This window comes from Saccostrea cucullata, unplaced genomic scaffold, assembly GCF_032062105.1.
Source record: "Saccostrea cucullata isolate Sc308-1 unplaced genomic scaffold, CSIRO_AGI_Scuc_v1 ctg97, whole genome shotgun sequence".
In the NCBI taxonomy this organism is placed as follows: Eukaryota; Metazoa; Mollusca; class Bivalvia; order Ostreida; family Ostreidae; genus Saccostrea; species Saccostrea cuccullata.
Genome location: NW_026928978.1, coordinates 34,119 through 46,446, shown reverse-complemented (window position 1 = coordinate 46,446; position 12,328 = coordinate 34,119). Strand labels below are relative to the sequence as shown.

At 34.0% G+C, this 12,328-nt stretch overlaps 1 protein-coding gene across 1 annotated transcript; it reads right to left on the bottom strand.

Moving 5' to 3' along the window:
- Positions 1 to 579: 579 nt before the first annotated feature.
- Positions 580 to 12,093, bottom strand: LOC134279488 (serine/threonine-protein kinase/endoribonuclease IRE1-like). The gene is made up of 21 exons (XM_062761896.1): positions 11,905 to 12,093; positions 9,616 to 9,724; positions 9,141 to 9,171; positions 8,843 to 8,988; positions 8,434 to 8,605; positions 8,291 to 8,346; positions 8,111 to 8,170; positions 7,701 to 7,887; positions 7,226 to 7,307; positions 6,922 to 7,072; positions 6,414 to 6,649; positions 5,120 to 5,246; positions 4,896 to 4,986; positions 3,297 to 3,426; positions 2,777 to 2,936; positions 2,302 to 2,495; positions 1,919 to 2,060; positions 1,647 to 1,774; positions 1,333 to 1,456; positions 988 to 1,055; positions 580 to 774 (listed from the first exon to the last, which is right to left on the bottom strand). Exons 1-21 carry the CDS (start codon positions 11,983 to 11,985, stop codon positions 598 to 600), a joined length of 2,652 nt encoding a protein of 883 aa, XP_062617880.1. The 5' UTR covers positions 11,986 to 12,093; the 3' UTR covers positions 580 to 597.
- Between the last annotated feature and the right edge of the window lie 235 nt (positions 12,094 to 12,328).

The following is a 12,328-nucleotide window of genomic DNA, read 5'->3' as shown; positions in this document are numbered from 1 at the left end:
GGCATATATTGCTCTGTAAAACTTTGTGTGAGAGTTTCATCTTTCCTGGCCCAGTGGTTCTTGAGAATATTATTTTTTACGATTTTTCCTATATATTGCACTGTAAAACTTTGATCGGCCATTTTGGCCACACCCTAACCCCAGGGGTCATGATTTGAACAAATTTGAATCTACACTACCTGAGGAACATGAGTTTCATCTTTCCTGGCCCAGTGTCTGGAAGAAGATTTATAAAGATTTTTCCTATATATTGCTATGTAAAACTTTGATCGGCCATTTTGGCCCCACCCTACCCCCAGGGCATGATTCAAACTTAAATCTACACTACCTGGTGAGTTTCAATGGTTCTTGTGTTTAATTTTCTCTAATTCATAATTATCTCCCCTTGGAAAAGGGCGTGGCCCTTCATACATTGTTTTACCCAAGGATACTTTGTAGCAAGTTTGGTTTAAATTGGCCCAGTGGTTCTTGAAAGAAGATGAAAATGTGAAAAGTTTACGAAGACAACGACGCCAACGCACAACGGAGCAAAAATTTTGATCAAAATAATGCCTTTCAGAAAAAATACAATTTATTGTCTTGTATAAAAACATTACACTATTCCTCCATATTGTAGTACTGATTAAAGACACGCTCATGTTTACAGCACATCATGGCATAGTAAGTGTGAGTCAGAAGTTTGGGGAATCGCGTCGTGAAATAATACACAAACTGGTCTGGAATGGCTCCTAATGAATTCTTCACTTCCTCAGGGAGTTCACGGTAATGGTGTTTCTGAAATGTAATGTTTTCTAAAGTGAATAAAAAGGAGGGCAAAAGAACAAAAATTTAAATAATGCCTTACAGAAAAAATATTTATCTGACAAAGGTTTTTTTTCTGACTAAAGTATTAGAAATACATGTATTATTTGAAGATTTGTAAAATAAATCCAGTATAGGAAGTTTCTAGGGGGAAAAAGTATTTTTAAACCATTAACATATACTTACTTTATTCCTCATGGCTCTTAAAAGATCTCTCACATTTTGTCCTTTGTATGTTCTGAACTTTCTCAGATCTGTGAAAAAAAAAGTGTAAAAAAAATCTTACAAAAAATATCTAGTTCCTTTCAAGTCGTTTTAAGAAACTCAAAGATGCTTACTATCTTATACAGTACAGAATAATAACATTAAAATAAACCAGAACTGTCCTTCTGGACTGAAGCATTCCAGAGGATCAGAATCATAATAAAGAAGCTATGCTTCAAAGACTGCAATGACAAAATCATCCATAGATGCATTCTAAGCCGAGAACAACCTATCCGACTAAGATGATATGTTTGGGTTTGTTTTTACCATTTTGTAGTTCCTCGGTGATGTGTCGTCTCCAGTCAAACTTGACCACCTCCAGGCCGCCGCGTTCTAAGTGCTGGACCACTTCACTGTCTGCTGCCTCTTTTTCAATTCTGTCACTAACATCCTGAAATATACAATAGATCACATAACTACACATTTACAAAATAAAGATTTACGTCAAATATTGTTTTCAGATTGGGTCAGTCATATCCAATACAGATATATTCAGTATATCAAAGTTTTCTAGACAAATCTACTAAAGTCCTTAAAATTAAATTTTTCCTTCAATTTTATTCTAAACAAATATGAAATACCTGGAAGAACATGAGTTGTCTTTCCCTGCTCCAGAAGAAGGGGTGCTGTAGCACTGTCTTGGCTGTAGGTCTCTGCGTAGGATCATAGCTGATCATTTTCTCAATGAGATTCCTCCTGACATAGCCCTCTGAAATAACCAGGAATTATCATACATGTATTTGATATAATCATGATCTTATTTAGCTAGTTAACTTACTTTACATATATGTATATATATACAAATAAATTAATATACATTGTGTCTGAATAGATGTGCTATCCTTATATATACCTGTCATAGGTAAACTATCCAGATTGAATTCTCCAGATAAAATGTTTGCCTGCCTCCTCAAGGAATCTCCAAATGGATGTTTTCCTTTTGTTAGGACATAATAAAATACACACCCAACTGAAAATATATCTACTGCACAAGTCTGAAAAGGAAAGTAATCAAAACATTAAGATAAAGAAATTATTCATCTCAATGAAGCACTGTATCTTTTAAACTAAACATACATAAACTTGGCACACTAGAGAAAAATAAAGAATAGAAGATAACCAAGTTTCTTAATTATGAAATATGCTTATTTATTGACATCATAAAAAATTCTTGATCACTCAATCCTTTGCTTTATACAGCTGAACAAAGTTTTCAGTGATTTACAGAATACTTACAGTCCTCTGTTCTTCGTCTAACATCTCCGGAGCGATCCAGCCCTCGGTGCCGGCCGCCCCGGAGCGTCGTGAGAAGGATATCCTACCGGCCGCCAGCTTCTTACACAGACCAAAGTCTGATATCATGACCCTAATCTGACCTCTGGAGTCTGGCTGAGACAGCAACACATTGTGTGGTTTCACATCTCTGTGAACTACGGAGAGAGAAAAGAAATATTAAAGCCGTTGTTTCAAACTTCAACTGTACATATATAAATTATTGTAGTATGTGTGCCTCTTTGTAAATGTATATTCAAAACTTGGAACAAATTTACAATTTCAAAAAAAGCAGTAAAATATGCATGTTCAATAATTACAATCACTTTCTTGTAACTTGAATAAAATGGTTCAAAAAATATCTTAACAGTGAATGTAATTCACTTGGCATAGGGTATATGTACTAGAAAAAATTCAGCAGTCTTATTTTCTCTCTTACCAATATCTAGAGAATGTAGATGAGAGATTCCACACAGTGCCTGAAATAAGATATCGATGGCGTCCATTTTGTAGGTATACTGTGTCTTTCCCGTTATAAGATCCTGTACTGTGGCTATACACAGTTCTAAAGCTATGTATCGGAACTGGCTATCTGCTTCCTGTAGGAAGAAAAAAACTCTCAATTACATTTCAAGAACTGGAGTGACTGTCATTATCAAGTTTTCCTCTGTTTGTCATTTGAATTGTGTTTTTCTTGACTGTATGCCAACATGGTGATGTTAGTGACATAAAACTGAATTGTTTGAAAAATATCATATTTCCTACATTTATGAGTTAAACTTCATCCCTGTATTGTTATTATTTTATATCTAAATGATCTCAATCCATGAGTTTTATTTCCAAGAAATCTTCTTAAGAATCCAGTATTTCAGCAAAGAAATGTAACAGAATTTATTTAGACACTCTAGATTTTTCTGCCGCTAAAACAGAACCACAAAGTAAAGAAAACTACATCTGACCATGCAGAAGTATCTGATAACGTTATGATGTTGGTCAGACTCTCTGAGCAGTTCTACTTCTCTGTCAGCAAACGTAAAACACTCTGGAAGTAAACGCTTCACAGCCACATCACGATTGTCAAACTTCCCCCTGAAAATATTCATATTATTACTTAAAAAAAAACCTCACTGTTGTCAAATCCATCTCTAAATTAATCATTTCTTTTATTCTAATGCACAGAAGCTTTTGCAAAGTCAATATTCAGTTTACTACATTACATGTATGACTTTAATATTTAAAAATGATAATTTTTCTACTTGCATTTTATTAGGGCTGTCACGGTTCCAAAATTTTTCGGGTCGGGTCGGTTCTGATTTTTTGAGGTTCGGTTTAGGTAATGGAAGAAAAGCTCATGATTTGTATTATTTTCAGCAATAAAAAGAATATTCACATTTAATCTTAGAAATTACATCATTATAACTAGTTTAAAATAGCCTCCTGACTAGACAACAACTGTATCAAATTATTTAATTCACCTTTCAGGGTTTCAGATTGAAATAAGTAACTATAGGACATCTGGCATATTTACCAGAAAAGTTATAGGCCATTCTGTCCTAAACTTCCTAAAATTATAGGCCAATAGAAAAGTTAAACTAACTCAGATTTCTGTCAGACTTTTACAAAATAGTCATTTTATTACATAAAATATCAAACATGTATATTAATTTTCCTTTTAATAAGGTGGAAATATTTTTTGTTTCTTTTAAACAAAATTAATATATTGAAACAGAATGGGAATTGTTTTTTTTTAATTCCATTCAATGGGTTTAACTTATATTAGTTCCACCTTTCATTACATGTAAATGTATTTATTTCTTGGGATTACAATTTCTAAAAATAGTAATCCAAAAATTAGACTTGTATCTCTGATGATATTCAATGTATAATTACGTTTAAAGATTACCTAGACTATTTTTTTCCCTTAGTAAAACCTTGCAACATTGTCCGTTTCCTGCTATTAGTCCGACCCCATATTCAATCATGGCGGTAGAAATAACAACATGGCATGGATTCCTTCGATGTTTTAAACATTCATCACTACTTTATGCTCCTTGCAGTTGGGTTTGGAAATAAAATTATAGAGTATTTTGTCAAGATCCATTTATACCCAAATGTCAGTGTCATTGGCTGATTGAATCGGCAGTTGCAGAAAGTAGAGAAAAACAATCGGATCTGAATGGAGGAAAAATTATACGACTGGCCTTTACATACAGAAGATAATCGGCCATTGTGTCTGTTCAATGTCAAAGTTGAAACTTATAGGCCATGATAGCAGATAAACTTTTATTGGCAAATGGCCGACGCCAATCTGAAACCCTGCCTTTTGATGACAATTTACTAACAAAACTCTCGTTTTTGACGCCATTTTATAGTAAAATCTACTCTCCTATACAAATCGGAACCGAACCGAATTCCAGAAAAACGGAACCGTACCCGACCCGAATGAATTGTTCCGCGGTTCCGGGTCATTTCGGGTACCCGTGACAGCCCTACATTTTATATATCTTTCTTTAGACATCTATAAGACACAGAATTTATACATGTACTAAAAGTGCTACCTGTAAACAATGGTTCCCTCACAGCCATGTCCTAACACACATTTGGGATTATAGAAGATCTTGCCAACTTGATAATGGCCTTCAGGGACAGCTGAAAACAGAAATCAATGCTTCAGCAAAAAAAAAAAAAAAAAATTAAAAAATCTTTTACTTCATTCGCTGTACATGTATTAACAATTTATTTTTATGTTAATGTCTTCAACAAACAAGGAACAGGACGGTACCTTCATACAGGTCAGATGAAGACGACGACCCCTGGAGGGAAGTCTGAGCTGATATCTGTTTTTTATCCCTCTCTCTTTGTTCTTCTATCTGTTTCTGTAGCATTATCTTTATGGACTGCTCAGTTCTCTGTGTTTAACAAATGTATCAGTTATTTATGCATGTAAAGTATACCAAACACACCCTACCACATCACTCTAGACACAGTCTGTTTTCTTTAACAAATTTAACCAATTTTTTAAACACCTCTATATACAGTACATTAAAACACACTCTTAATGTGACGAAGTAATTACATATTTTAATTCATATATTTATTTAGGCTAATACCCTACTCACTTTTGTTAACTTATTTCTTATTCGATTATTGAATTAAGTGAGTATGATTCTAACATTTTGTAAAGGCTTTTGTCGAACACTCTTTGTAATCCTATTCCTGACTGGCGTATTTTGGAAATCAACTCAATCCACTTGCGCAGTAGGTCTAGGTATAAATACTCATGTTCGATTGAAATTACTTGTCCCGCCAGCCAGTTTTCAAGGTCACAACTTCTCGAGGCCGTGCTGTCCGTAAAGGTATTTGCTTTTGAAATACTTTTCTTTTCATAACTTGTTATTTTTTCATAACTTATGTTATTTTTCATTCTATTTGAAGTTATAATCATGTATATTATTTTATAGGATATGCCATTGCTGTTTATTGGTGTTTAATAAAGATTAAAACGTGACCTGTTCTCATTACTGCTTGGTTACATTAATATCAATCCAAGCACTGTTTCTGTTAAATAATATCCATGGCTAGATAAGGTCATAATAAAAATATTCTTAGATTCTCATCCCCGCCCGCCCCGATGTTATACCCCCGCCTTGATTTTTTTTATTTCTGTTTTTCTTCGTCTTAATTCTGATCGGGATCGGTATTCATCTACCATTTTACTTTCGTTTTAAATCCTACGAAAGTCGACATGATTTTGACAGCTGAAAAGATGGTAATGCTGTAATACATGCGTATATATTTTAAACAAGGGTCATTGGTTGAAAAAGATTGGTGATGATGTGAAGTAAGAGATAATTGAACCTTTATTATGACTTTTATTCAGGTATTGTAGATAAAATTACACCGATTGACTAGGTCAATAAAAAATCTGCAAAACTGAAAAAAAAAATAAAATAAAATAAAATCCGCCCGCCCGCCTCGATTTAAAAAAAAAAACGGATGAGAATCTAACAATTTATTTATTATGGCCTAATTGTCAAAGGAGATGTAAGAAATGGATAAACAGAGCAAAAGCCTACCTTTGGGAAGTAATACACGACAGCCAGTATTGTTATGAGGGACAGAGCTACAGTGATGGAGAACCTGACGTCGGCACTCAGGTATTTGAGGATCACACTTTCCTCTGTCCTGGAGGTGGTGGCATTAGCCAGGATCTCCTCCTCACTAGAGACAGGGGGGATAACTATCGACCGGTCCTCAATCTGGAAAGCTGGGGAAAACCGGGACTTGGCCTTATCTGGTACTTCATGATAACCTGAAATGTTGAATTCTCACTAGAGTAATTCAACTAAATCATGCTTCAGTCATATTAGTTATTTGAACTCTTCATGCAAATAAGCAATATCACATATTTTGCAACAGCAATGCTTTCAAAGTAAAGTCTGATAGATTAACAACACATAACATTAGTTGGTGTTGCAGTGGGCACACTAAATGAAATATACCTGTTCCATAAGAATTGAGATCTTTGACATTCACAAACTTTGTGAGTGACAAGGTAATTAGAAGAGAAATATGAAGTTCTACCTAGTATCATTATTTCTGGTCTTCTGACTGTGTGAGCTGTGATGGCGTCTCTGTGTGTGCCAGGCTCTGGAATGTCAGATTTTTTATTTTCTCCCCTTGGTTGGTCTTTCACACCTGGTCCCTCCAGCAATAAGGGACCCTGATTCTTTGGCTGCATTGAGTCAAAAGTACCACGGAATTATTAAAATTGCAGAAAACTCAGCCGAACACAAAACCATGTTAATGGAACAATGATTCAAACATAATATCAGTATATTAAAATTTCATCCTTTGTTATAGTATTCACTTCAGTTTTTTAACTTACAGCCACGGTAACTGTTTTTTCATCCACCAGAGAATTCGTGGCAAAAAAGCCATGTTCATACTCTCCGACATACAGGGTAGGACTGAAGATAGAAAAACATTTAAATTAGAATCTCTTGTAAGTTTTGTGGATTAAGGCTTTTATCAATTAGTTCAAATTGGCATTAAATGTTACAAAGATCCCAATGAAACAGACACTAAAGCAATTATATTACAGGTCAGATAAAATAACTTGTTAAATCAGCAAAATTCTAATACAAATCAAAAATTGGCATACTTAATACACAGAAATGAATAGATACATGGACTCAGGCATTCAATGAAACTGAAATTTCTTTAAACAGATTGTACTGGACTAGAAAAGGTTAAATGTAAGTTTTTGCCTATGAATAAACATGAATAACATACTGTAACATGACAAACTGGTTTAACTATAAGCCATTCCAAAATGTACTGTTTTAAAGTATAATACTTACTAGAAGACCTCCTGCTTCCCATGTAAGAGGAACTTGTTTCTCCAGTGTTCTGAGGACAGCTGACCGGTCAGGTGATCCAAAGTCTCGGGGGCGAAGCTCGTGAAGGGGACCTTCTGTAGACCCTCGTGGTCCATAGTGTACATTGCTACCACTGGGGACTGGAAGTCAGTGTACCACAACACTTCCCCTGTAAACAATTTGTAGGGAGATTTTTACTTTTCTAGCCGATGAAATCAAAACCTTTTTAACTGCAAGATATATACGGTACAATAAACTTCTTATGTTGTTGGTCTAATAGTCCTAGAAGCCTTTTCCAAATTTTTGAGCAAGAAAAATAGAACAGACCGATTTTAACATCACATCTTTAATTAAAAGTAATTTAATCTGATAATTGAATTAAAATGTCATACCTGATTTATTGTCCAAGGTGACAGCCATTCCTGTAGAGCTGGCAGTAAAATGCCTCAAGTCTGACAAATAAAAAATTATCTTTTCTAATGTGTAAATGAAAACATTGATTCAAGCAACTTGAGTTTATCATAGCAAAAAATTTTTCCCCTCCACAAAATTTACATGTGTACTAGACCTACCATACTCTTTCACCTCCCCCACATGGGATGAATAATCCATAAATGTAGCATTCCACCTAAACGGACAAAGTAAATTAGCATTTATTTCGCTCTCCTGTACATTAAAGAAACAAAAATTTTTAATGTTAGATTTTAAGAATCACCTTTTGTTGCCAGTTTTACTGTCAAACATGTTGATGGTGTATTCAGTGCGTCCAATGTAGATGACCTTCTCGGCACTGGACGGACACATTTTCTGAGTTCCGTCGCTGGACAAAGTCTGCATTTTAACTCCAGTGGTGACATCTATGGCTATCCAGGTGTCCTTTTTATGCCCTTGAATAAAAAAGATTAACATAAAAAAAATATTTTAATTTTTAATAAATAACTAATTTTGTGCATTCAAAAAGGTGTCATCAAATGACATGTTCTTGACTTATACAATTTACTTGTAACTTAGAAGAATCTAAAAGTTATGAGAATATAGTATTTTTGGCCTTTCCATTTTCCACAAGAAATTCTGTCAGATTAAATCTTTATTGGATCTAGGTACACAAAAAAAAATTTCCACACCTGTGTACAGCATCCCCTCATTGCTCTTACAGGGAGACGCAGTTACCAGCTGGGGGATGGTAAAGGGCAGCTTCTTAATTCCCTCTCTCCCATCACTCAGAGCATACAAACTTCCATCCTTGGGGTCTGGGAGAAAACTCAGTCGACTGTGGGAAGACAAATTAGAATTAACAAGTTTGTACCAAAAAACCCCAAAAATTAATAAATTACACATCTATAATTTTTTGGGACTTCCTTTGAAATTAATGTTAGATTTTTTCTATGATCTTCTAAGAAAAATTCCTTGATTTGAACTTACCCAACAGCAGTGGGAACTTTGAGGACTGGTTCTGAAAATAAATTTATACATGTGAATTGTTTATTTTACATACTGTAGTACTTTTTTCTGCGTGGTATTAATTTACGCTATGTACACGGTCACAAATTTTCCGCGGAAATTTATCCAAGCGTACTTAATATAAATGTAAGGCATATAGTGACAGTCTGAGAAATCCGCGTAATTTTCAACCCGCGGATTAAAGGAAAATTGAGATTCCGCGAAATTATGACCCCGTGGAAAAAAGTACGTCTACAGTATTTCAAATTGCAAAGTGGAAAACTTCTAATGTATTCCCCTACTTTAAAGGTTGTTATAATGTAGTCCTCTCCATTTTTTTTGGGGGGGGGGGGGGGGAAGAAGGAGGGTAGGGGGGGGATTTAAATATTTTAGAGGGCTACCCTGTTGCAACTAGGATTAAATAAAATGATTATGAGCAAATTATTGTGCAACTTGCCTTCATCTAGAGTCCACACAATCTTCCCTGTTGACTTGCTTACTGCATGAAAGGTTCCACTCAGGGTTGATACGTAGATCAGAGATTCATGAACAGTCAGGGAACCAGGCTATAACATTAAAATAAGGGTTATACTTATTTCACAAATAAACAAACACATGCTGGTTAAATATGTCATGTAATTTCTAGCTGTATTCTATTAAGTGTACTACCTAATAGAAGTCTGCAAGACATGTTCATTGACATGGATTTCATTGATAATCATATGTTTTAGTATAAACTTTATCTATTGAACCATTAGAAATATTTAATCAAAGGGTAATTTTCACACCTGTGACAAAGAAAATGTCCTTGGTTTTTACAAAATACCTTGCCTCATATCTCTAACTTTGGCTTCTAGAAAGTTCAAAGATCTAGTAAATATAGTTCTAGATGTGCTACAATTCTTCCTGGGAAAATTTGACCTATTACAAATTAAAGTACACATGCACAGAACAAATGTTTCTACAACATGAGAGGAAGCAGCTGTTACATACAGTTGCTTTCCCACATATTTCATGAACATCCCATCAGAGCGAAATTTGTTACTGTACAAATATTGATTTTAAATGTGATATTTGTCCTTGAATTTACTCCTGAGTAAAGGTGCAATACAGTGTAGTAGAAAATGACCCGGGGCAAATCCAAAACAACAGGTGTAGTCTTTATCTAGTCTGAAAATCAATCAAATTATCTCAAACCTCAAAAGAGAATAATTTAAAATACTGACTATGGAAAAAAGAGTGGGACAAAGATAAGGTCTCATGTTATTCTATTTTATCAGTGCAACACACTCAGAGTTAGAGATCATGGTTTATTATTTGGGTTTTTTAAATTTTATTTTCGAAGACATACTTGGATAATGCAAGCATTTAAAAAAAATATTTACTTCACTTATATTAATTTAGAAATCAAATAACTTCTTGAGACATTGAAGAAATAAATATAAACATGATAAATTTGTGGATTTTTCAGAACCTCCTTAATCAGTTTCTTCAGAAAACAATCTTTATCATTACTCTATTTAGACCTTTAAACAAAGCAAAGATATTATCAATTTTATAATAGAACTTCAAACTTGGGTGTTTAATATAACAGTTACAGGGGTAAAGATGTATTTTTAATTACATTTATGTTTTCTATCTTCTCTCATCGTTACAAGTAATTAAAACTGCATCATGCAGAGATTGACAATACAACAAAGATTACCAACTGGCAAAGAAAACAATGTCTGACTCTCATGCATTGCTACAATATACAAAGTCATGAATTCATTTTCTCCTATACTAAGAGTTTCTAAAAACCATTGGTCCTACTGACAAAACTGACAGAGAATTGAAATGTCCACTGTAATTTGATATATATCACAGATCACCAATCATTTTCAGTGTGCATTAACTATCGTTTTTCTTAATTAACTTACAATGTACCAGTAAAATTCTGTCTTTTTGTCATAATTTCAAAAAGCCTTTTACAAGTTTACCTTCTGGCAATGTAGCAAAATAAACAGTGGCAGATAATTCTAATCATTCTAATCTACACAACTACAAATTATCTAAATGATCTAGAGAGTTCCAAATGTCAACACGGTATGTTTCAAAAAAGTTTTGGAGCAGATACTCTTTGATTTGTTACATTGCAAGTATCCATATATGGGACAAATTCTAATTATGGTGATTGTCACACAGATTATTCTAATTAAATGTACTCTGGTCTCTTGAAATGCTTCACAATTGGTCATGTTTGTGTCGGTTCAGAATTATTTACACACAGAGTAATCAGTTCAGCTGTTGCCTGTCCTAACCAATGTCATATTCTTTAATTTGAATTACATCATGAATTATTAGAATATTATTGCTTTTATTTGGACTGTTAGATAGCTAGAATATGCTTTGGACTGGTAGAACACATCTAGTCATCAGGCCAAACGACTAAAGATAAATATATTTGGTTTTTTATAGGAAATTTTTGTCACAGCTTTTACACATGCATAGTATATGCTTATGTTAAATATGTTTCTGTCTTTTAAAAATATAAACATACATTGCCCTTTTTTAATTTTGAAATTCAAAATTCCAAATGATTTTTTTTTCTACATGCAGTCAGCAGATCTATCATGGCAGGGGAATCTTTTAAGTCAAGAAAGCTCTTGGATATAAGCATTGGAAGATTCTAGAATAAACATGTAAATCATGACGAAATCTAGACCACAACCAGCTGATTGGGAGAATACATGTATTTAGTCTTTACCTGCAGGGTTTTGGCAACTGTAATCAAGCCAACCAGGCTTAATATAAACACACACGTAAGCTTCAGTAATGTCTTACACATTTCTCCTATTTTTCTCTCGTATTATCATCTCTAAAACTGAAACAAGCCTATTTTAAACTAAGTAAACAAAAGTATCTAAACTTGTGTCCATGCTTCCTTCCCTTGTCTATTTTTGTGCCCGCATGAAATAAAATGCGCGTTTTGATTGGTTGAAATTGAAGGATCCATTAGGATAAGAAAAAATGCTTAGTCAAATATTCTTCAACAGTGCAAAAACTTTTTTTGCGAATTAACATATGATCCTTTTCCTATAAACAAAGAGAACTGGAGTTTTTCTATTTTCTCTAAATTTACGTTTTTGCTCCTCATTGGTCAATATTTTTGCTGCGGATGCGTTCCTCCT